General features: G+C 44.9%; 1 protein-coding gene across 1 annotated transcript; it reads right to left on the reverse strand.

The window, feature by feature from the left end:
• Positions 1-21,560: 21,560 nt before the first annotated feature.
• LOC133094673 (15 kDa protein B-like) lies at positions 21,561-24,651 on the reverse strand. Its single transcript, XM_061195325.1, has 4 exons — positions 24,472-24,651; positions 23,675-23,779; positions 22,330-22,434; positions 21,561-21,701 (listed from the first exon to the last, which is right to left on the reverse strand). The coding sequence occupies exons 1-4, from the start codon at positions 24,649-24,651 to the stop codon at positions 21,561-21,563; spliced, it is 531 nt and encodes a 176-aa protein (XP_061051308.1).
• Between the last annotated feature and the right edge of the window lie 1,304 nt (positions 24,652-25,955).

Genomic DNA, 25,955 nt, shown 5'->3' on the forward strand with positions numbered 1-25,955 from the left:
CACAGGACTGCTTTGCTGGTCCACATGTCCACAGGCTCCATCCAAGCCCAGCTCCCACCTGCCACAGCTCTGTGGGTCACCCATCTGCAGAGTGTCTTCCATCTGACACTACTTGCCTACTGCTCGCCAGCCGTGTTGTGACCAGTTTGCGATGGGGTGGCTTCAGTGGCCAAGCGTGTTGGAAACTGTGGGGTGTGGGTGGGAGAGGAGGGACACAGGCCGGGTTGTCCTCACTGCGAGGCTGCAGCCACGGCAGTGCTGGTTGCACACAGGCACCTCCTCCTTCCATCCGAGTGCACCGAGAATTTTGTCTGCATTGCTGAGTAAGCAGGAGGAACAGAAGCTTTTCCTGTGTCTAATTTTGGGATTTCAATGAGGTCTTTTTCATCTTGTTCAGGAGAAACAGAGGGAGAGGATAAAAGATACTTGAAAGAAACTGAAGGAAAGTTAAAGAAACACTTGAAAGAAACTGAAAAGAAAAATAATTTTTTAAAGTGAACATTTTTTTGCAAGAAGAAAACATAAAAGACACTAGAGGCAAATATGTATTTAAATGGAAAACCACCCAACGTGAGAAGGGTGGTATCCACTCCCACATTCGGATCCCAGGGTCCTAAGGCCTCGCATGGCACTCGGGGTTCCCTCTGAGCCCCTGCGTGTCCAGAATCAGTGCGCACTCGACCAGTCCTGTAGCAAGGTGCTCGTGGGGTCTGTCTTCACACCCACTATCAGAGGACTTTTTTAATCGTAGGCTTAGCGAGTTGGCTAAGTTATTGCCACTCTTCTAGGTGGGAGCTCCCAGCTTGTCACTGGAGGCTCCAGATGCCCCTGTGGTTATCTCCCACTGCCACCATGGCACTCATGCAGATTCCCACCCCACTTTCATTCCTTCCTTATTTGACCAGCAGGAAACAGCAGGTCTGGCCAGATTCTCATTTGCCCATCTATCATTCTTGGATAGTTTTCTTCATCGTGATGCTTCTGAGGTACATTGACCATTTGTACCTCTAGAACCTAACCAGAGACTTGGTCCTTCCACCAGCCACGGCTGGCTTGGTCCAGTAACCTTATCTACCCTGCCAGTCTGCTGCTCCTCCATCCACTCGCCAATTCCAGGGGTCTGGTCTCCCCTCCAGCCCTTGGCAGACTGACCAGCAAGGTGGACCTTTATATTCTAGCAAAGCTGGCTTTATGACATAAAGAACTAAAAGCCGAAAGAATCTCTTGCTGCTGCAAAGAACAGATTTTATATTTCTTCCTATGATCTTAGCTAATGACCTCTTGAAGAGACTCCATGCTCCTCCTTCCTCCTCCCTGGATGGGACCTTGATGCTGCACAGTGGGACCCCAACAGGAGGACTCTTCTCTTACCAGTGCACTGGGCAGTGGAGCTGTCCTTCAACTGCTGCTGCCAAAATTTGGTTTTCTAAAATTCTTCCAGTCGAGACTAAAAGAGGATACATTTCCAATGCAAGATTGGGTCCCAGGGTCCCAATCTCTACTTCGTTGGTCTCCTGCCCATCGCTGCCTGCCTGGGTGTCCTGGAAGCCTGTTCAGAAAGGCACAATGTGACACCTGAGACATCTCTCCTACCCTGGGACTGTGAGGTTTACCAGTGTGTGCAATCGCCATGTTTCCAGAGGGAAGTACCTTTGTTACCTGCCACGTAGGAGCTGGGCCTCTGCTAAAAGCACTTGAAAATGATGTTTTTATTTTAAAAGACTTAACAATCTGATATAGTTTAGCCTGGGCTCGTGGTAGAGCTCTGGCATTTCTCGCTCCCTGTCGGTTTGCCTGTTAGAGGTAGACTTGGAAGGAGGGTGGGGGTCTGTGTTCCCTGTTAGAGAGGAGTTATCAGTGCTTGTCTTCTTATTATAAGCCCCTTTCTTTTGTGAATTTGCAACAGCACTGACAAACCTGGGTTGTGAATGTGTTAAGAATCAGCCAGTGGGCCTCACCAGGTCCTTAGGATGCTGACCCAGATTTTGCCATTGGGGTTGAGAGATCATTTTCCCATGATCTGCTGCTCTTGTGATAGCCTTCCTACATCTACTCCCACCTCCTGGTGTAGAAGTTACACTGCTTCACGTGGGGTCGTGTTTCCAAGTAAGGAGAAGCCAGTGCCTTGATCTGGGCTCTGAGCACAAGTGAGCAAACACTAACATTTTCACACTCCACAGTTGGTTCCACAGTCTGATGGTGATGACTGTTTACAGGTGGCTGGTCTGACCCTTTGGTGTTGGAGCCTTTCCAGTAAAACCATGAAAAGAAGAGATGCCACCCATAGATATTGTGAAAAGGGTATAGGGCAGATACTATGGACAGTGAACCTTGGGGTCCAGCCCAGCTCTGAGCAGAGGTCTGTGGCATTTGCTGTCCTAGGGTATTTCCCCTTAGATAACACAAGGAGCCTTCTCTTCTGGGTTTCATCTGAGAGCAAAGCCAGGATGGGAGCTGAAGTCCAGCCTTTTGACTTGGCCACAGAGATGTGAGTAGGTAGGAAATCTGATTCCCCCTCCCCCCAATTTATTGTTTCCCAGAAAAATCTTAATTCCTTTTATTTATAGAACGCATGTCTTTTGTGTTAAGAAACCAAAGAGAAATAAAGAGTACACTCCTAATATCTTCTTGCCCTTTCCTGATTTTATTTTTTTAATTAGAGATAAATCATATTTTTATCGTAATTCAGTGAAAAAATATTGGACAAAGTGAAAATATTTCTGTGAAAATAAGGAAAAAGCCCAGCAGCATGGCAAGAGTAGTCTTTGGAGAGACGTGTATATTTTATAAGAATGGGTTCTGATGAAAAATACATGCAAAAGACTTCATGAGCATGTTGCATATTTGCTCCTGTCCGGATCACCACTTCTCTTGGATTTCCCCTTTTCTTCACTCACTGCCGTAAAACTCCTAGAGTTCCTAAGTGGAATGTGACTTGCCTGTGACCACCTGGAGCCAAAACCCCCAGCTCCTTTTTTATACCTCCAAGCCAGAGGTGCTTAGCTTTGGTGCACATAAAAGTCACTGGAAATTTTTTAAACCACAGAATGACTTGTAGAACCCTCCCCAGAGACCAATTCCCTAGGGCTGGGGTGCAGCTCAGGCCCTTGTGCAGGCAAGTTTCCACCATGGTTGGTATGCTCATCCCGGTGTGAGAACCGGACTCCAGTGTTTAGTTTCCTCTTTCCCAGATAGAGCCACATTCCAGATCTGCCTTCCTGAGATTGCACCCTGGTTACTGTGGTGGTGGATTTTAGGAAACTCTTCATTCACACTTTTCCAAAAGTCGGCTTATGGTCAGTCTCATCCAGTGGGTAATGGTTGTACTCTTGGATGACAACTTTTTTTGTGGCTGTGTTGGGTCTTCGTCGCTGCACGTGGCCTTTCTCTAGTTGCGGCAAGCGGGGGCTACTCTTCGTTGCAGTGCGCGGGCTTCTCGTTGCGGTGGCTTCTCGTTGCGGAGCATGGGCTGTAGGTGCGCGGGCTTCAGTAGTTGTGGCACGCGGGCTCTAGAGCACAGGCTCAGTAGTTGTGGCTCACGGGCTTAGTTGCTCCGCGGCATGTGGGATCTTCCCAGACCAGGGATCGAACCCGTGTCCCCTGCATTGGCAGGCAGATTCTTATCCCCTGCGCCACCAGGGAGGCCCTGGATGATAACTTTTTTAAAAAGTTTTTGGAAGGGTATGTCACTCCCACATACACCCCCCCAGCACGTTTCACATATAAACACTGTTGATTCTCACTTGGTCCTCTCAGTAACCTCCGTGCAATAGGTGTCATAGCTCATTTTAACATAAATTGTCTCAGAAGGGCTGAGTAACTGACCTGATTCATCAACTAACTGGTAGTATCGTCAAGAATTGAGACCAGATCTCCACATTCACAGTCCAGTTCACCTGAGGAAAGCAGTGTCTTCGTCCTCTGCAGCAGCTGATCCATCCAGCCTCCATGCCCCGAGCGTGGAGGTCTGCTGCCCAGGACTGTGATGGCCTTCGAGAAGCAGACTGAGCAGCGAGAGAAAGAGAAGAACCCTGTTTGGATTATGGAAACAGGTACCTTTGTGTTGAAACAGAGGAAACCAGATTGTCTGTGGGCTCTACTGTGGGAGAAAGGTCAGATGCCTCTAAAGTATTAACAGCCCTTTCCATGTAACCTACACCCCTTTGCTCAGAACCAAAGAGCCCATGGGTAGAGAGTGGACCAGTGAACTTTAGCTAGACTCATCTGCTTGACTTTCCATTTCTTTGTTGTTGTTGTTCTTTGAACTCCTCTGCTTTCCCAACTAGCAGCAGAGCCCACTCCTCTTCACGCCAAAGATCAACAGTACTGGTTTTTACTGCTGCTCACAATAACATAACATTACCCAATGGAAAAATGGCAAGGGAATCTCACAGTTCTTACAGAAATTTTCCCAGGCTTACTGTTTCCTATTTCATCTCTAGTGATACACAGATGTTTTCCTCTAACGGAGCTCAGTTCCCTATTTAATTCTCTTTTTCTAGTTTTGCAGTTCAGGATAAAAACCCAAACTACCTAGCATGGCATAGAAGGCTGCTGTGGTCTGGCATCTCTGGTCAGCCTGGTACTTCTCCTCCATGCTTGTCCCTGACTGTATCCCAACAGGGCAGTGGCCTGTTTGCCTGTCTCACCCACTAGATGGTGAGCTCCTTAAGAGTCTCCTCTATTGTGTACCGACACCAGACACATGGAAGAGACACAACCATTATGTTTCTTGACGAACTTGAGGTCAGGTATATCCAGATTCAAAGTTCACCTAATCATGCTTCCTAGTTTCCCTTTGTTTTGCATCACTGTTGTTGTTTTTTTTTTACAATTTTATTGAGGTATAATTTACATACCTTAACATTCACTCATTGTAAGTGCAGTTCAGTAGTTTGTAGTAAATGTGCAGAGTTGTGCAACCATTACCACTACCCCATTTTATACTATTTTCATGAATCCATAAAGTTTCCTCGTGCCCATACACAGTCCCCATTTCTCACCCCCGTCCTTGGGCAACCACTATTTTGCTTTCTGTCTCTATAGATTTCCCTGTTCTAAATGTTTCATATAAATGGAATCATGCAATATGTGGTCTTCTGTGTCTGGCTTCTTTCCTTAGAATAATGTTTTTGAAATTCATTCATGTCATAGACTATATCAGTAGTTTGTTCTTTTTATTTTATTGTTCCTGAATAGTATTCCACTGTATGGATATACCACATTTTGTTTATCCATTTTTTTCACCAGTTGATGAATATTTAGATTGTTTCCAGTTTAGGGCTTTTATGAATAGTACTGCTATTATGTACAAGTTTTTGTGTGACATATATTTTCATTCCTCGAATATATTCCTAGGAGTGGAATTGCTGGGTCATATGTACGGTAAGTTTATGTTTAACCTTTTAAGAAATTGACAATTTGCATTTCTCTAACAACTAATGGTTTTTGAGCATCTTTTCGTGTTCTTGTTAGCCATTTGTATATCTGTAGTAAAATATCTACTGAAAACTTGCCCATTTTTAAATTGGGTCATATGTCTTATTGAGTTAATTCTTCACATATTCTGGATACAAATTCTTTATCAGATAAATGATTTGCAAATATTTTCTCCCAGTCTGTGGCTTGTCTTTTTCTTTTCCTAATAGTGTCTTAATAATGTTGTAGAAGTTTTAAATTTTGATTAAGTTTAGTTTTATCAGTTATTTCTTTTATGGATTGTGCTTTTTGGTGTCATATCTTAAGAGCTTTTGCCCAACCCAAGGTCATGAAGAAATTCTTCTAGAAGTTTTATAATTTTAGCTCTTGTGTAGGTGTATAATCCATTTGAGTTAATTTTAAAATTCATCTTTTTTTGTGCGTGGATATCCATTTGTCCCAGCACATTTGTTGTAAAGACTATCTCTTCCGCCATTGAATTGCTTTGGTACCTTTGTTGAAATCAGTTAACCATAAATATAAGTGTTTACTTCTAGACTCTCAATTCTGTTTCATTGATCTCTATGCCTGTCCATGAGCCAGTACCACACTGATTGTATGGTACTGAGTTTTCCAGCTTTAAAGTAAGTCTTAAAATTAGATAATGTAAGTTCTCCAACTTTGTTCTTTTTAAAAATTCTGTTGAATATTTTAGGTACTTTGCATTCCCATATAGCTTTTATAGGTCAGCTTGTCAATTTCTACAAAAAGTTTTCTGGGTTTTTAATAGATACTGTGTTGAATTTATAGTTCAATTTGGGGAGAATTACTGTACTGACAATACAAAGTCTTCCAATCCATGAACATGGAATGTCATTTGTTTAGATCTTCCTCTGTTTCTCTTAGCAATATTTTGCCTTTTTTGTTGTATGAGTGTTGCACTTCCTTCTGTTAAAGTGATCCTAAGTATCTTTGTTTTTATGCTGTTGTGGATGGAAGTGCTTGCTTAATTTTAATTTGGGGGGTTTTTTGGTGCTAGTATATAGAAATACCGTTGTTTTTTTGTATATTGGTCTTATATCCTGTGACCTTGCTAAACTTATCTATTAGTTTTTCTTTTTTTTTTTTGGCTGCACCATGTGGCTTGAGGGATGTTCCCCAACCAGGGATTGAACCCGGGCCATAGCAGTGAAAGTGCCGAAACCTAACCACTAGACTCCCAGGGAACTCCCTATTAGATTTTATCTTTTAAAAACAAAAGTTGTATATGTGTATTCCTTGGGATTTTCTACACACATGATATGTCATCTGTGAATAAAGACAGTTTAACTTTTTTCTTTCCAATCTAGAAGCCTTTAATTTTTTCCTGCTTTGTTGCACTGGCTAGAATCTCCATTACAGGGAGTTCCCTGCTGACCTAGTGGTTAGGACCTGCCGTAGCCCAGGTTCAATCCCTGGTTGGGGAACTGAGATCCTGAAAGCTGCACGGCCCGGCCAAAAAAAAAAAAAGAACCTCCAGTACAATGTTGTGTAGAAGTTGTTGCACAAGTGGACATTCTTGCCTTGTTCTCAGTCTGAGGGAGAAAACATTTAGTCCGGGCTTCCCTGGTGGTGCAGTGGTTGAGAATCTGCCTGCCAGTGCAGGAGACACGGGTTCGAGCCCTGGTCTGGGAAGATCCCACATGCCGCGGAGCAAATGGGCCCGTGAGCCACAATTACTGAGCCTGCGCGTCTGGAGCCTGTGCTCCGCAACAAGAGAGGCCGCGATAGTGAGAGGCCCGCGCACCGCGATGAAGAGTGGCCCCCGCTTGCCACAACTAGAGAAAGCCCTCGCACAGAAATGAAGATCCAACACAGCCATAAATAAATTAATTAATTAAATAATTTTTAAAAAAAACTTTAAAAAACATTTAGTCCTTCACCATTAAATATGTTAAGCTGTGGATTTTTTTTTAATTAATTAATTTATTTATTTTTGGATGTGTTGGGTCTTCGTTTCTGTGCGAGGGCTTTCTCTAATTGCGGCCAGCGGGGGCCACTCTTCATCGCAGTGCGCGGGCCTCTCATTATCGCGGCCTCTCTTGTTGTGGAGCACAGGCTCCAGATGCGCAGGCTCAGTAGTTGTGGCTCACAGGCCTAGTTGCTCCGCGGCCTGTGGGATCTTCCCAGACCAGGGCTCGAACCCGTGTCCCCTGCATTGGCAGGCAGATTCTCAACCACTGCGCCACCAGGGAAGCCCAAGCTGTGGATTTTTTATCAATGACTTTTTTCAAGTTGAAGAAGTTTTTGTCATGAATGGGTGTTAGGTTTTATCAAATGCTTTTCCTGCACCTATTGAGATCATCATGTGGTTTTTGTCCTTTAAGCTGTTAATATGTATATAACATTAATTGATTTTCAAAATGTTGACCCAACATTGAATCCCTGGGATAAATCTCACTTAGTAATGGTGTGTAATCCTTTTTATGTTGCTGGATGGTTTGCTGATTTTTTAAAAGTAGTTTTTGCATCTGTGTTCACTAGAGCTATTTTCTGTAGTTCTCTTTTCTTGTGATGTCTTTGGCCTTTGATGCTGGCCTTATAGAATGAGTGAAGTGTTTCCTACTTATTTCTCTAAGAGTTTGTGAAGAATTAGTATTATTTTTTAAAATATTTGGTACAGTTCACCAGTGAAGCCATCTGGGCCTGTTATTTGAAGGATGATTTTAAATTTCTAATTCAATTTTTTCACTTGCCTGGGGGCCTCCTGAGGGTGGGCAGCCACTTCTCTGAGAAGGTTGGATTCTTGTGGTTAGGGATATTCTTACCCCATTAACAGAGATTGATATTACCAGAGTGGGCCTGGTCTGTGCCCTTACAAGCCCCTCACTTTCCCTCTCTCCCTTGTCTGGAGATGCTCACCTCTTCTTGTCTCAGAGATCATCTCTTCTGTCCACTCTGGTACTGCCCACTTCCACCTCTTTCTAACTTCCAAATATAAAGAGGCCTCAGAGCTCAGAGTGAGCTCTCCCTAGCTGATACTGCCCTTTCCCATATGTGAGGAAGGCATCTGGAGTCTTATCTCTGGGCCAGCACAGATTCACATATGCACTTGGTTATGTCCCAGTATGACCATGTCCAAAGTGGAACCTCAAACCTGGTCAGCCCTTAGTTTTCCCCATCCTCATAGTGTATCTCTCATCTTCCCAGTGGCTTAGTCAGGAACCCAGTGCTGGGTTTTAGAGGGGGGAAGGGGTGAAAGTTACTCATCATCATCATCTCCATCAGCTAAGCCATGACCTAGTTCTGTTGACTCTATTTCCAATCCAATTCTATCCTCTGCTTCCATCCTAGTCCACACCGTCAGCATATCCCTTAGAACCTGGATCACTACAGTGGCCTCCTAAGTGGTGTCCCTGCTTCCACCCTTGTGCCCCCGCTTCCACCCTTGTGCACTCTGCAGTCTATAGGCAACAGAGCAGCCAGAGTGAAATTGTAAAGTTGTAAACCAAAATTGTGTCACTCTTCTGTTCATACCCCTCCAGTGGCTCTCCAGGGCTTCAGGGCCTGTTCTCTTCTTGGGATGGTTTGGGGGGAAGTTCAGACACAGTTGCCTTAGCAGATAAGATGTGTGGCCCCCTCCATCCCAAACAGAGCTCTCCTTGGTTCTTTTTTTTAAAATTTATTTGTTTTTGACTGCATTGGGTCTTTGTTGCTGTGCGCGGGCTTTCTCTAGTTGCAGCAAGTGGGGGCTTCTCTTGTTGTGGAGCACGGGCTCTAGGCGCGTGGACTTCAGTAGTTGTGGCTCGCAGGCACTAGAGTGCAGGCTCAGTAGTTGTGGTGCACGGACTTAGTTGCTCCGTGGCACGTGGGATCCTCCCGGACCAGGGCTCAAACCCGTGTCCCCCGCACTGGCAGGCGGATTCTCAGCCACTGTGCCACCAGGGAAGTCCCTCTTTGGTTCTTTATAGAGCATTGCATATCAAGTCTTGTCAGATCCTCCCAACAGCCTGGTTGAAGAGATAGCAGGGACATCCCCATTTTACAGATGTGCAAATAAAGGCTGAGTGGGGAGGAGACCTACTCAAGGCCACTCAGTAAGTGGTAGAGAAAATAGATAAAACAGATAACAAATTGTGATACATCCATACTTGGCAATAAAAGGAATGACTGATGTATTGATACCACATGAATGAATCTCAAAATAATGATGCTTAGTGAAAGAGCCAGACAAAAAAGGAGTATATGCTGTATGCTCTGTCTTGGTCTGTTCAGGCTGCTGTAACAAAATACCAAAGACTGGGTGGCTTATAAACAACAGAAATTTATTTCTCACAGTTCTGGAGGATGAGAAGTCCAAGATCAAGGGACCAGCAGATTCAGTGTCTAGTGAGGTCCCACCTCCTGGTTCACAAACAGCTGTCTTTTTGCTGTGTGTCCTCACATGATGGGCATGACAAGGGAGCTCTCCGTAGTCTCTTTTATAAGGACACTGATCCCATTTGTGAGGGCTGTGCCCTCATGACCTAATCACCTCCCAAACGCCCTCCCCTCCTTACTTTAGAGGTTAGGATTTCAACATGTGAATTTTGAGGGAAAAAAAACCTCCAGTTTATAGAAGATTCCATTTATATAAAACTCTGGAAAATGCAAACTAATCTGTAGCAACAGAAAGTAGATCACTGGTTGCCTGAGGACAGCAGGATTGGTGAGGAGGGTATTGGGGAGGAGTCAGGGGATATAAAGGAGTGTGAGGAAACTTTGGGGGATGGTGGATATGTGCACTGTCTGTGGTGATGGTTTCACAGATGTATACTATGTCAGACTTACCAAAATGTATACTTTGAATATGTGCAAGTTATTGTTTGTCAATTATAGCTCAATAAAGCTGTTTAAAAAACAAACAAAAAGAAAAACAGTCGGACACTGATTTTCCACTGTGGCTTCTGAGTCCCCAGGGTCTGCTGTCTCCTCTGGGGCTCCAGATCCTGGGGTGCAGTTCAGGCCGAGATGGTAAGGCGATCTGTGGACTCCAAGGGCATTGTGGTCTCCATCACGTGGGGACAACCCCAGCTTAGCAGCTCCTTTGCTATAGTCAGGTGTGTCCTCCATGTGGGTTAACTTCAGAATCCTGCTTTTGTCTTTTGACACAAACACTTTCCTCGATGTTACATGGGCTTCAAGATTATCACGGTTTTGAAATGTTTAATTCCTTTATGCATATGCTCACCTCATACATACCCCTCCTATTTCATATAAATTCAGAAGTGTGCCTCATAGTCATCCTTGCTAAAGTGCAGCTCCCACTTTTTTCTTTTCCTTTTTTGCTGACTCCACCCTTCATTCTCCTACCTCTTGTATCAGTAGCTCCCCCACAATAACCCACGTTAATACCCTGGGGTATTTTCTTCTCTGTTTTTGCTACACCAATATAAAGCATCTATATGTATCTGCAGGTCCATATTTGGGAGTTTCTGTTTTACAGAAGATGGATTCCATTGTACATAATTTTTGGAGCCTTCTTTTCCCCACACCTTCTGCTGAAGCTCTAATCCATTTTTAAAGGCTGTGTCATGTCCCAGGGTGTATATGTCCCATCATTTATTCAGTCATTTCTCAGCTGGTTGTTTCTTTGTTTCCATATGTTGGCCATTGGGTTTTCTTGAAAGATGTTATTGTTTTATTTTTTTACACGTGAGTCTTTAATCTAGCTAGAATTTTTAGCAGATTCTGTATTTTTTCCTCCAGATGGTGAACCAGTTAGGCCTGCCTCATTTATTAAAAAATCCACCCTTTCCCCACTGAATTGAACTGCCAGTTTAGAACTTACTGCCTATGTTTTCTTCTAGGAGTTTTATGGTTTCAAGTCTTCCATTTAAGTATTTAATCCATTTTGAGTTTATTTTTGTATATGGTATGCAAAGTTGTCTAGTTCAGTTGTTTTGCAGGTAGCTGTCCAGTTTTCCCAACACCGTTTATTGAAGAAGCTGTCTTTTCCCCATTGTATATTCTTGCCTCTTTTGTCATAGATTAATTGACCAAATAAGTGTAGGTTCATTTCTGGGATCTCTGTTCTGTTCCATTGATCTATATGTCTGTTTTTATGCCAGCACCATACAGTTTTGATTACTGTAGCTCTGTAGTATAGTTTGAAATGAGGGCGTGTGATACCTTCAGCTTTATTCTTCTTTCTCAAGACTGTTTTGGCTATTTGGGGTCCTTCGTGTTTCCATACAAATTTTAGAATCATTTGTTCTAGTTCTGTGGAAAACGCCCTTGGTATTTTGATAGGGATTGCATTGAATCTGTAGATTACCTTGGGTATGTTCATTTTAACAATATTAATTCTTCTAATCCATGAGCATGGTATAATATTATTTTTGATGCAATTGTAAATGGGATTGTTTTCTTAACTTCTCTTTCTGATAGTTCACTGTTAGTGTGTAGAAATGCAACAGATTACTGTATATTAATTCTGTACCCTGCACTTTACTGAAATCAGGTATTAGTTCTAATAGTTTTTTGGTGGCATCTTCAGGATTTTCTATATGAAGTACAGAAAATGTTGTCATCTGCATACAGTGACAGTTTCACTTCTTCCTTTCCAATTTGGATTCCTTTTCTTCCTTCCTCCCTCCCTCCCTCCCTCCCTTCCTTCCTTCCTCTTTCCTTTTTCTTTTCTTTTCTTTTTCCTGCCTCCCTCCTTCCTTCCCTACCCCTCTCCATTCCTTCCTTCCCTCCCTCCCTCCCTCTCTCTTTTCCTCCCTCCTTCCCTCCAGCACTATATTGAACTATAGGACTTCCAGCACTATGTTGAATAAAAGTGGCAAGGGTGGGCATCCTTGTCTTGTTCCTGATCTTGGAGGAAATGTTTTCAGACTTTCAACATTGAATATGATGTTGCCTGTAGGTTTGTCATATACAGCCTTTATTATGTTGAGGTATATTCCCTCTATACACACTTTGTTGAGAGGTTTTTTCTTTTTCTCTTTTTAATTTTATTGAAGTACAGTTGATTTACAGTGTTGTGTTAATTTATGCTGTACAGCAAAGCAGTTCAGTTATACACATATATATTCTTTTCCATTATGGTTTATCACAGGATATTAATTACAGTTCCCTGTGCTATACAGTAGGATCTTGTTGTTTATCTACCCTATATATAATAGTTTGCATCTGCTAATCCCAAACCCCTGAGAGTTTTTTTAAATCATAAATGGATGTTGAACTTGTCAAAAGCTTTTTCTGCATCTATTGAGATGATCATATGATTTTTTTCTTCAGTTCATTAATGTTGTGTATCACATTGATTGATTTGTTGATATTAAATCATCTTTGAATCCCTGGGATATGTCCCACTTGATCATGATGTATGATATTTTATTGTTGGATTCTGTTTGCTAATATTTTGTTGAGGATTTTCGCATCAATGTTCCTCAGTGATATTGGCCTGTAATTTTCTTTTTTCATGATATCTTTGTTTGGTTTTGGCATCAGTCTTTTTAGAATGAGTTCAGAAGCATTCTTTAATTTTTTGGAATAGTTTGAGAAGAACAGGTGTTAACTCTTCTTTAAATGTTTTGTAGGGAATTCCCTGGTGGTCCAGTGGTTAGGACTTGGCGCTTTCACTGCTGGGGCCCAGGTTTGACCCCTGGTTGGGGAACTAAGATCATGCATGCTGCACGGTGCAGCCAAATTTTTCTTTTTAATGTTTTGTAGAATTCACCTATGAAGCCATCTGGTCTTGGACTTTTGTTTGTTGAGAGGGTTTTTTTTATTCTTATTATTCAATTTCACTACTGATAATTAATTGGTCTATTCATATTTCTATTTCTTTTTTTTTTAAAGATTTATTTTATTATTTATTTATTTTATTTGGCTGTGTCAGGTCTTAGTTGAGGCACACGGGATCTTCGTTGAGGCATGCGGGATCTTTGTTGTGGTGCGCGGGCTTCTCGTTGTGGTGTGTGGGTTTTCTCTCTCTAGTTGTGGCGCGCGGGCTCCAGAACATGTGGGCTCTGTAGTTTGCAGCACGCAGGCTCTAGTTGAGGTGCAAGTAGTTGTGGTGTGCGTGCTTAGTTGCCCTGCGGCATGTGTGATCTTAGTTCCCTGACCAGGGATCGAACCCGTGTCCCCTGTGTTGTAAGGCAGATTCTTTACCACTGGACCACCAGGGCCAGGGAAGTCCCTATATTTCTATTTCTTCCTCAGTCTTAGGAGAGTGTACATTTCTAAGAATTTATCCATTTCTTCTACGTTATCCATTTTATTGGCATATAATTGTTCATAGTAATCTCTTATAATCCTTTGTATTTCTGTGGTGTCAGTTGTAACTTTGCCTCTTTCATTTCTGATTTTATTTATCTAGGCCTTCTCTTGATGAGTCTGGCTAAAGGTTTATCAATTTTGCTTATCTTTTCAAAGAACCAGCTCTTAGTTTCATTGATCTTTTCTATTGTTTTTTTTTCAGTCTCTATTTCATTTATTTCTTGTCTGATATTTATTATTTCTTTCCTTCTACTAACTTTGGGTTTTGTTTGTTCTTCTTTTTATAGTTCCTTTAGGTGTAAGGTTAGATTGTTTATTTGAGATTTTTCTTGTTTCCTGAAGTGGGCTTGTATTGCTATTAAACTTCCCTCTTAGAACTTCTTTTGCTGCATCCCATAGATTGTAGATCATGTGTTTCCATTTTCATTTGTCTCCAGGTACTTTTTTTAATTTCCTCTTTGATTTCTTCAGTGACCCATTGGTTGCTTAATAGCATATTGGTTAACCTCAACGTTTTTGTGTTTTTTGCAGTTTTTTTCTTGTAGTTATTTCTAGTCTCATACTGTTGTGATCGGGAAAGATGCTTGGTATGATCTCAATCTTTTTAAATTTATTTAGACTTGTTTTGTGGCCTTGCATGTGATCTGTCCTGGAGAGTGTTCCATGTGCACTTGAAAAGAATGTGTATTCTGCTGCTTTTGGTGGAATATTCTATATATGTCTATCAAGTTCACCTGATCTATTGTGTCATTTAAGGCCAGTATTTCCTTATTGATTTCCCATATGGATGATCTGTCCATTGATGTAAATGGGGTATTAAAGTTCCCTACTATTATTGTATTAATGTCAATTTCACCCTTTATGTTAATATTTGCTTTATGTATTTAGGTGCTCCTTGATTGGGTGCATATATATTTATAATTGTTATATCTTCTTGTTGGATCAATTTCTTTATCATTATATAATGTCCTTTATCTCTTGTTACAGTCTTTGTTTTAAAGTCTATTTTGTCTGATACAAGTATTGCTACCCAGGCTTTCTTTTTGATTTCCATTTGCATAAAATACCTTTTTCTGTCCTCTAAATTTCAGTCTATGTGTGTCTTTAAATCTGAAATGAGTCTCTTGTAGGCAGCATATATATGGGTCTTGTTTTTGTATCTGTTCAGCCACTCTTTGTCTTTTGATTGGAGCATTTAGTCCATTTACATTTATAGTAATTTTTTTTCAATTACATCATTTGCATTTATTTATTGAAGGCCATACGTGCCATATAAAGTAATTATTGATAGGTATGTACTTACTGCAATTTGTTCATTGTTTTCTGGTTGTTTTTATAGTTCTTTTTGTTTCCTTTCTTCTTCTTTTGCTCTCTTCCCTTGTGATTAGATGACTGTCTTTAGGGTTATGTTTGGATTCCTTTCTCTTTTTGTGTGTGTGTATTTATTATAAATTTTGGTTTGTGGTTACCATGAGGTTCATATGTAACAACATATATATGGTTATTTTATATCTATATGGTTATTTTATGTATGTGGTTATTTTATATGTATATGTGGTTATTTTATATATATATAGCTATTTTAAGTTGATGATCTCTTAAGTTCAAATGCATTCTAACAACCTAAAAATGCAATTCTTACTACCCACCCCACACATTAATGTTTTTGACATCATATTTTACATATTTTTGTGTATCCCTTAACTATTCATTGCACATATAGATGATTTTACTACTTTTGTCTTTCAGGCTTCCTACTAGCTTTATGAGTGGGATCTACTACCTTTATTGTATGTTTGCCTTTACCAATAAGATTTTTCCTTTCCTAATTTTCATATTTCTAGCTGTGGTCTTTTCCATTTAGCAAAGTCCTTTTAACATTTCTTGTAAAGCCTGTTTAGTGGTGCTGAATTCTTTTGGCTTTTGCTTCTCTGTAAAACTCTGTATCTCTCAAATGTGAATGATAGCTTTGTTGAGTAGAGTGGTTGTAGGTTTTTTTCCTTTCATTGCTTTGAATATATCATGCCACTACCTCTGGCCTGCAAAGTTTCTGCTGAAATGTCAGCTCAGAGTCATATGGGAGTTCCCTTGTAGGTAACTAGTTGCTTTTCCCTTGCTGCTTTTAAGATTCTCTATCTTCAATTTTTGCAATTTTAATTATAATGTGCTTGGTGTGGACCTCTTTGGGTTCATCTTGTTTGGGACTCTCTGTGCTTCCTTGACTTGGATGTCTTTTTTATCCCCCAGGTTAGGGAAGTTTTCAGCTATTATTTCTTCAAATAAGTTCTCTGCCCCTTTCTCTTTTCTCCTTCCAGGACCCCTATAATGCAAATGTTAGTATGCTTGATGTTGTCCCAGAAGTCTCTTAAACTATCCTCATTTTTTTAAATCTTTTTTTCTTTTTTCTGTTTGGCTTGGGTGATTTCCACTACTCTGTCTTCCAGTTAACTGATTCATTCCTCTGTAACATCTAATTTACTGTTGATTCCTTCTAGTGTATTTTTTATTTCAGTTATTATATCCTTCAGCTCTGTTCGGTTCTTCTCTATATTTTCTAACTCTTTTCTAAACTTCTCACTGTGTTCATCCATTCTTCTCCCGAGTACATTCTGCATCTTTATGATCATTACCTTGAACTCTTCTTCACTGTGTTTTTCTTCTGGTGTTTTGTCTTGTTCCTTCATTTGGAATATATTCCTCTGTCTCTTCATTTTGCCTAATTCTTTGTATTTATTTCTATGTATTAGGTAGGTTGGTTTTGTTTTTGATATTGAAGAAGTGGCCTTGTGTAGGAGACATCCTAAGGGGCCCAGCAACACACTTCCCTCTGGTCACCAGAGCTGTATACTCTAGGGATGCCCCCTATGTGGGCTGTTCTGTTGTGGTTGACCTGACTACTGTGGGCGTGCTGGTAGGTCAGGCTGGCCCCTACCCCCACTGGCTGCCAGACCTTGCCTTGTGTGGTGGCTACCAATCTTTGGTGGACAAGGCCAGGTCCTGGTGTGGCTGGCTGCACTGGTGCTGGCTGGGGCTGGTCCCAGCCTACTGGTGGGCAGGTTAGCCCTGGCACTAGTAAACTAGAGGGAGGACTCCAAAATGGTACTTGCCAGCACCAGTGTTCTCATGGTAGAATGAGCTCCCAAAAATGGTTCCAGCCAGCATCTATGTCCCCAGGGGGAGTCCCAGTTGCCTCCTGCCTCTCCAGGAGACTTTTTAAGATAAGCAAGTGGGAATTCCCTGGTGGTCCAGTGGTTAGGATTCTATGCTTTCACTGCCGAGGGCCTGGGTTCGATCCCTGGTTGGGGAACTAAGATCCCTGCAAGCTGCGTGGCATGGCCAAAAAAAAAAGATGAGCAAGTAGCAAGGAGGTCTGACTCAGGCTCCTTTCAAATTACTGCCTCTACACTGGATCATGTGAGATTTTGCACATGCCCTTTAAGAACAGAGTCTGTTTCCTACAGCCCCCCAGCTCTTCTGAATGCAAGCCCTGCTGGCCTTCAAAGCCAGATGTTTTGGGGGCTCACCTTTCTGGTGCAGGACCCCTAGGCTCAGGGGCCTGATGTGGGGCTTAGACTCCTTGCTTCTTGGGGAGAAACTTTGCAGTGGTGATTATCCTCCTGTTTGTTTGTTGCCTATCTGAGGGTGTGGGTCTTGACTTATATCACATCTCCACCCCTCCTCCCCATCTCATTGTGGTTCCTTCTTTGTATCTTTAGTTGTGGAAAATATTTTCTGCTGGTCTTCAGGACATTCTCATAGATAGCTGTTCTATAAATGGTTGTAGTTTTGGTGCGCCTGTGGGAGGAGGTGAGCTCAGGGTCTTCCTAAGCTACCATCTTGGCCACACCCCCTATACTATCTTTAGGTTCTACTTTTTTTTTTTTTTTAATATATTTATTTATTTATTTATCTATTTATTGGAGGCATTGGGTTTTCATTAAGGTGCGCGGGCTTCTCATTGCAGTGGCTTCTCTTGTTGCGGAGCGTGGGCTCTAGGTGCGCGGGCTTCAGTAGTTGTGGCACACAGGCTCAGTAGTTGTGGCTCACGGGCTCTAGAGTGCAGGCTCAGTAGTTGTGGCACATGGGCTTAGTTGCTCTGCGGTATGTGGGATCTTCCCAGACCAGGGCTCGAACCCGAGTCCCCTGCATTGGCAGGCGGATTCTTAACCACTGCGCCACCAGGGAAGTCCTAGGTTCTACTGTTAAGTTTATTCTGAGACAAAGAAAATGAATTGAGGAGCTTTCCATCTTTTTCCTTGATTTTGAATTAAATAACTTATACATAGATATATAATTTTATGTGTGTTTTATATAAACTATTAACAAAGTTTAAATAACTTTGGAATTATATGTCCTTTAAAGCCTCCCTACTGCAAGTGCGGTTCATGGATCAGCAGTGTCAGCATCACCTGGAAGGTAGTTACAAAAACAGATTCCTGGGGCCCCCGCCAGGCCTACTGGGCTGGAGTCTATAGTTTAATGAGACTCCTCAGATGACTGTTATGTACATTGAGAAGCCCCACTCTAAAGACTAGATAAATCTCAGCTGTGGACCATCTGGTCCTGGAACTCTAATCACCTCTCCAGACTCTTCTGAGAAAATTGGCCTTTTCACATATTCCCCTTCAGGTCCTGAGTCAATGTCGATAAATCATGTTTAGCTAAGAAAGCATTCATTTCCTCCAGGTTTTCATATTCTCTGTGGAGTTGTAAGTAGTCATAAGCTCTTAAATTCTGTCACTCCTGTATCTATGGCTGTCCCCTTTCATGTAACTTGAGCTCTTTTTGCCTTCTGTCCCTGTTTTCTTTAATCAGGCTTTCTGCAGTCTAACACAAGCATTTTCTTTGATATAACATTGTCTTCAAATTTATCTTAAAGCCTATACAATATTCAATCCAGTGAATATAATACAAATTACTTAACCATTCCCCTATTGGGTACTCAGGCAATTCCCTATTTCCCAGCAGCATAAATAAAACTGCCAGAAGAGCAATATTGCTAAACTACTGTCTATAATTCTAGATAGTAATTTAGCAATACGTTAAATTCTTTTTTATTTATTTATTTATTTATTTATTTATTTATTTATTTATTTATTTTTGGCTGCCTTGGGTCTTCGTTGCTGCACACAGGCTTTCTCTAGTTGTGGCGAGCGGGGGCTACTCTTCGTTGCAGTGCTTGGGCTTCTCATTGCGGTGGCTTCTCTTGTTGCGGAGCACGGGCTCTAGGCTCACGGGCTTCAGTAATTGTGGCACACGGGCTCAGTAGTTGTGGCTCGCAGGCTCTAGAGCACAGACTCAGTAGTTGTGGTGCACGGGCTTAGTTGCTCCGCGGCATGTGGGATCTTCCCGGACCAGGGCTTGAACCCGTGTCCCCTGCATTGGCAGGCGGATTCTTAACCACTGCACCACCAGGAAGCCCCTAAATTCTTAATATGGTCATACACTTTGATGCCATTTCCATTCTAGGAACTTATTTTCATCTCAGCATTGTTTACAACAATTTCAAAGCAAAACAAAATGGAAACAACTTCGACAGCAGGAGTGACTTAAATAAATGGAGGTCTAACCACCCAATGGAGAATTAGACAGAAAAAAACATGGGGTGAGTCAATAGTGACTGAAGTGTGTTAGCTGACAGGTTAAATGAGAATAAGCTGGTTGTAAAATGGGCCATAAAATGACTGTGAAGTCATTTGTTCTTTTAAAAATAAAACTCACATTGTACCTGTATGTATGAGGAATGAAATTTGATTCCTGCAGCCATTTAGATGTTGCCCTAGAGGTCTGTTCACCCATTGTGTTCCCACCCCCAACCCCCAGTGAATTTTTCCTTCTCAGTCTTGCTTCTGTGGGCCTGAAGACTTTCAGAAGCTGCCAAGGCCAAGAGGCTGAGCTGTATTTGGAGCCTTGATACTATCTCAGGGCCTGATAGTGTCTGGGCTATGAGAATACAGCAGAGTGGCCCCAGCAGAGCCTTGTGGCTGATCCTATAGGCCTATGTACCTCTTGCAGGGTACAGCATGATGGGCCTTGTGTAATGTGGCATTGACCACCATAGATGAGCCTTGAGCTTCCTGGGAGAAGTTGCTCAGCCCATTAGTGTCCAGGACCCCCCAGAAGACCTGGATGAGGCCTGGAAGTACTCTTTCGGGGTGGGGGTCAGGCAAGGGAGTGATATGTGGTGGTGTGCCTGCAGTGCTGCTGCCTTCTGCTCTCTGCAGGAGCTAGAAGTGGCCTTCTCCAGCTGAACATCATTGTCCCACCATGGGGAGAGGGTCTGGGGTCTAGTTTATCCTGCTCAGCCCAAACCTGCCCATGTCCCACCCCAGGGTCGCTCCCTGCAGCATCCCCCACCCCCTCTTGCCCACCAATGGGGCTACCTGAGATTTAGGTGGCAAGGGAGTTGGAGTGTAGACTATGGGCAAGTTAACCAATTTCCTTGAGGCTTAGTTTTCTCACTAAAAGTTGCAGGTGATGCATGCAGCTTGCAACGCAGTTCTGAGACCTGAGGAGTGTATTCCCATTCACTGTATGGGAAGTGGCATTCATAAATCATGGCTATTATTATCATTAATGGAGAGGAGTCCTTGGCTTTCCTGGGATAATTACTAAAAAACCCATTTCCCCAAGGGGCTCTACACCATGGCCCCTCAGATGAGAGTTTCCCACAGATATTTCTGTAGCAAAGACTCTTGAAAAAGGAGCCTAATAGTGAGAAGAAAAGGGCATTCATCCATTCAACAAGTATTTACTGAGCAGCTACAGTGTGTCAGGCCGTGTTCTCAGGGCTGGATGCAGCAGGAACCAAGGCCAAGGTTTGCTGGTGGACCAGATGTGGCTGTGAAAGACAGCGGAGAGCCAGATGCTCAGGTGCTTGGATGGAGGGTGCCATCAGCTGGGCTGGGGTGGGCTGTAGGAAGGGTGGTTTGGAGGGAAGATACTGAGTGTGTGACACACCTTGGACATCCATGGGGAGACATCCAGGAGGCAATCTGAAATGCAAGTCTGGGGTTCAGGGAGAGGTTCTGGCTGGAGCTTAGATAAAGAAGGAAGCATAAAGGTAGCATAAAGGAATGAACGGTGGTTGAGGAGGCTGGGGGCAGATTACTCTGCCTTCCTGAGCTTCCAGGGCAGCCCTCGGATGCCCCCCCAACCCGTGTTTCTCTTCATTGTCCCTGCCCTGACCTCAGGGAGTCTGTGTTCCCATGATGCACAGTGGAATCACCCCCAGGACCTGTCTCATTTGTCTCCTCACCCCAAGTCCATCTGGCCCAGCTCTAACACCTTACTCATTCACATTCATGTAATCATTTATTTTAGAAACGTTTTATTGAGTTTCTCTCCTGTGGCTCTCACCAGAGAGTGGACTGACCCCCTCTTGGAGGTACCTGGATATATGAAGGGACATTTAGTTGTCACAGTGACTGGGCAGAGAACAGGGGCGCTCAGGGTCCTGCACAGAAGGAACTGCCCTCCCAGGATTCAGGAGCACTTTGCTGAGATAGTCATTCCCCAGCCACCTGCAGCTGGCTGAGGAGGGCTCAGCTGTGAGTAAATACAGTGCTACGTAGCCTGGGACACAGCAGGTAATGCCAGCGTGGTTTGAGGATCATGAATGCACAGATGAGGGAAGGACACTTCTGCTGCCCAGGGAAGAGCAGAGAGGCTTCCTGGAGGAGGTGACTTTGGAGCTGTGCCTTAAAAGATGAGCAGGATTTACAGACACAGGATGGGCAGGAATTCCAGACAGAGGGAAGCAGGTATGCGAATGCAGAGGAGTATGGGTGTGCTCAGACTGCAGGAAAGGGAGTGTTGAGGGCAGCAGAGGAAGAGAATGGGTGGGAATAAGAGGTTGTGGTGGGGTTGCAGGGCATCCCTTCCCTTCTGCAGCCCTAGAAATTCCTCAGTATGTTGGTGATGATGTCGTACTTGGCTTTCTCGTACAGGTCCCTGACTGCAGGTGGCAGTTGGGAGCTCTCAGTTCCTGGAGTGTCCGCTCCAGGGGACCCAGCAGAACGCCTCACCCGGTGGACCTACAGAAGTGATGCAGACGTGATCACCCTCATTGATTGGCCCCCTTTCCTGTCCTGCCTGTGGCCCCTCTCTCCAGGTGGGGATGAGTGTGAGGCACCGGCAGTGACGTTGGTGATGGGGCTGGAGGTGGTCCCCAGTGAGGCCCTTCCCCTCGGAGCTCAGAGGGCCTGGGAAGGCCTGAACTCTGCAGCTCACTTCCACTCTGGCTATTCCGCTCACTTGCTAAGAGGCTGCACCTCCGGCTTCAGTTTTTCCAAATGTGGGATGTGGAGAAGGGTTCCCAGAGCTCAGGGCCCAGAGCAGAGCCAGTGACCTGAGAAGTCTGAGCTCCCTCTCACCCCCAGGACGCCCCTTAGCCTCGACCACCAGTCTCTCCTCCCCTCCCCTCCTGCCAAACGACTAGCAGTCATCAAGGTGCAACCGCGCCTCGCACTCCACAAGCCTTTCCCCTCCCGACGACTTGCGTTTAGAAGGGCTCGATCGGCCCGGTTTCCAGAGGAGGAAACTGAGGCCCCACGCGCCGAAGTCAGTGGCCCGGGTGAGGGCCCCTCGGTCATCGGCGGTCACCGGGCAGAGCGCCGCCCGCGACGGAAACAGACTGGGGCCAGCGCGGGCGCAGGGGCTCACCTCCGGCTTGAGCTCGCGCTCGTGGTCCAGGTCCCCCGGGCAGTTGAGGGACAGAAGGCGGATGTGCTGCAGCATGGAGAAGATGCCCGTGCAGTTCCGCTCCTCCTGCGGGTCAGTGAGCACAGGGGCGCAGCGGCCGGCGTCCTCGCCCAGGTACCCCGGCTCCCGAAGCCGGCGCCCTCCCTAATCCTCCCCCCAGAGCCAGGCGGGAGCGGCGATCGCCCAGTAAAATTAAGGACTTTCATGCAAGTTATATTAAACGGGAAAAGGCCTCCATAAATTAGCCTCAGAGGAAGCTATATTTGTTTAAAACACGCATGTGTACATAAAAAAGATACAGAAGATGATACACCAACGGTTAATGTTGTCTCCTCCTGGGTAGTGGGGTTGCAGGGGGGTTTTTTTGTTTGTTTTTAGTTTGCTTCTCCACATTTTGTTAATTTGCTATAATAAAATATGATTTTCCTAATTTTAGAAAAACAGTTATCACTAGGTGCATTACGGTCCCCTTCTTTCTCTTTTAATATTTAGTCATTTCTTTAGCATGTATTGTTTTTCTAATAAGGATTGATAATTTACATGTAGTAAGAAAAACCAATAAGGAAAAACCCAATTTTAAAAATGGCTTCCGGGCTTCCCTGGTGGCGCACTGGTTAAGAATCCGCCTGCCACTGCAGGGGACACAGGTTCAAGCCCTGGTCCGGGAAGATCCCACATGCCGCGGAGCAACTAAGCCCATGTGCCACAACTACTGAAGCCCGCGCGCCTAGAGCCCATGCTCCGCCACAAGAGAAGCCACTGCAATGAGAAGCCCGCGCACTGCAGTGAAGAGTAGCCCCCGCAAGCCAGCGCGCACCGACGAAGACCCATCGCAGCCAAAAATAAATAAATTTATTTTTTTTAAAAAAATGGCTTCCGGGCTTCCCTCGTGGCGCAGTGGTTGAGAATCTGCTTGCCAATGCAGGGGACACGGGTTTGGGCCCTGGTCTGGGAAGATCCCACAGGCCGCGGAGCAACTAGGCCCGTGAGCCACAATTACTGAGCCTGCGCGTCTGGAGCCTGTGCTCCGCAACAAGAGAGGCCGCGATAGTGAGAGGCCCGCGCACCGTGATGAAGAGTGGCCCCCACTTGCCGCAACTAGAGAAGGCCCTCGCACAGAAACGAAGACCCAACACAGCCATAAATAAATAAATAAATTAATTAAAAAAAAAAAAAGGCTTCCATAGTCAAACCTCACCTGGCGAGGTGAGCAGGGTGGAGGCAAATACAGCCTCCGGGAGAAGGGAGAGAGGGGAGGTCCTTCTCTTGCTCACGGGGGCAGGGAGCCAGGGGATGGGAGACTCACCCCGCCCGGCCTGAAGGGACATTCTCGGGGCTGTCGGCGGTGCCAGAGCAAAAAGCACACTGTCTCTTTAATCCTGAAATTGAGCGGGATCGTGGTGTTGGAGTTCTAAAAAATCAAGAGAAGACTCATGATCATCTATCTCCCTTTTACAGAGGAGGGAACAAAGGCAGGGAGGACAGAGTTCACCGTTCCAAGTTGGAAGGGGCTTAGCTGAGGTCTGCACTTTCCACCTAAAGGAGGCAGCCTCTTCAAGTGGCCTGAGCAGAGATTTAAGGTGTGCAGGGCTTCTGGAAACTAGCTGAGGCTAACACCTCATGGCTGTACCACCTTGAGGGATCACTTCCCATCTTTGCCCCTCAGTTTCCTCTTCTGTGACAAAGGAACTAGAATACTTGCCTCACATGCTCAGCTGCCAGGAGAGAGATACTGGGGTGGGAAGGGGACACTGGAAGGCCCTGATGAGGTGCTGGTGAGACCAGTCCAGCTCCTGTCTGTCCTTTGAAACAGCCCTGCTTACTCCTACAAGCCCAGGGCCTGAGTGCAGGCTGGATTCCCAGACCCCACATTTCATCCTTGGGCAAAGCCCAGAATTGACCAGCTAGCCAGCTGTCAGGCCCGAGAGAAATTACGGTCTTTGTCTTACCTTCTGAGGGGAGAAACATTATAATAATAACAGCAGCTAATGTCAGCCAAGCACTTTGTGCCTGTGCGGGGCATTCTCTCCTGCCTGCTGTCCTCACAGGCTGCTATAAGGCAGAGTGTTACCCGCTTCCTGGGCCTGAGCCCCCAACACTCACCAAGCTAGGCGGTGGTGGGATGGCTTCCAGCAGGCCAAAGAGTCGCTGTCCTTTTCGCTCCTGGTTGAAGAACCGCAGGGCCTGGGTGACTATCTCTTCATAGCTCAGACTGCGCTGGGCCACACAGGCCACTGCTGCCAAGCCTGCCACCAGCACCAATGCCCTCCAAGCCCCTGCCATTGTCCCTTCTTTGATCCACTGCCACTTGCAGCCCCTTTTAGGTGCTACTCGGGCAGCCTTGCCCAAGGGCTGCTGACGACATGCAGGGCTGGGGCCTTCCTGAAAGGGGCCTCTCCTTTCCTTCGCTAGGCACCCAGTATTAGCCAATGTTCCAAAATACCAGTGACTAAGAGGCAAGTAGGATTGGGTTATAGTCAGGGCCTAGGAGTGAGGCAGCCCTGAGCTGGGGGCAGGAGACATGTGTGATGCTGGGCAAGTCCCTTCACTCTGGCCTCAGTGTCCCTACCTGTGCCATGAGGAGGCCACCTCTGACAGTCCAGGACTCCGTGCCATCTCTGCCCGGCTGTTCTGGTTTGATTCTGAAACAACTGTCTGGGATCCATGAACTCTCTATGTGACAGTTCCTCAGCTGAGAGCACAAGGAGATAGTCCAATCTGAGGCTGCACTCAGGCTGACACCTACCATGTTACATACATTTTAAAATACTGATTGTCAACCCTTAAAACTCTGGATGCCTGACTTTGAAAAAATCATAAGATCTGACAATGCATGGCTCACAGCCCCTCATGGATGTGATGGCAGCAACTTCTCCAGGGAAAGCCTTGCTGTCCATTTCCCCCAGGCCATTCCCTGCTGGCAAAGCAGGGAGGCTGTCCCCAACAGGATCAGGGCAGGGATTCCTGGCTGCTGACACGACCAACCCCAGGCAGCAGCTCACAAGAGGAAGAGCAAGGGCCTCCCCTTCCTCTGAGGGCTCCCATTTTCCTTGGCTCCCTCAGTTACTGGGGTCTGCATGTTAACTTCCCAGCCCTTCCTTGGCTGCGGGGCTTCTGTTCTGCAGGAGACTCAGAAAGTGGGGAGGAGGAGAGCAACTATCGGGTGTTTCCTGAAGCCCACCAGTGGGGAAACCAAGGCACAGAGCAGATCATGACTTCTCCCAAAAGCTAAGGGTAGAGCTGAGAAGGTCAGAGCCAGAAGTGAGGAGAGAAAGCAGATCACAGAACGGTCCTCCGCAGGCCCAACAGGTCTTCAAAGGCCCAAGTCTCATCATAAAATCCATGCAGCCATGGCATATAATGGTGAAAAATTAGAAAAAAATCTAAATGTGCTTCAAGGGACTTCCCTGGTGGCGCAGTGGTTGAGAATCTGCCTGCCAATGCAGGGGACATGGGTTCGAGCCCTGGTCTGGGAAGATTCCACATGCTGCGGAGCCTGCGGCCACGGGCTACTGAGCCTGTGCTCTAGAGCCCACAAGCCACAACTACTGAAGCCTGCACGCCTAGAGCCCGTGCTCTGCAACAAG

Source organism: Eubalaena glacialis, chromosome 7 (assembly GCF_028564815.1).
Source record: "Eubalaena glacialis isolate mEubGla1 chromosome 7, mEubGla1.1.hap2.+ XY, whole genome shotgun sequence".
NCBI lineage: Eukaryota > Metazoa > Chordata > Mammalia > Artiodactyla > Balaenidae > Eubalaena > Eubalaena glacialis.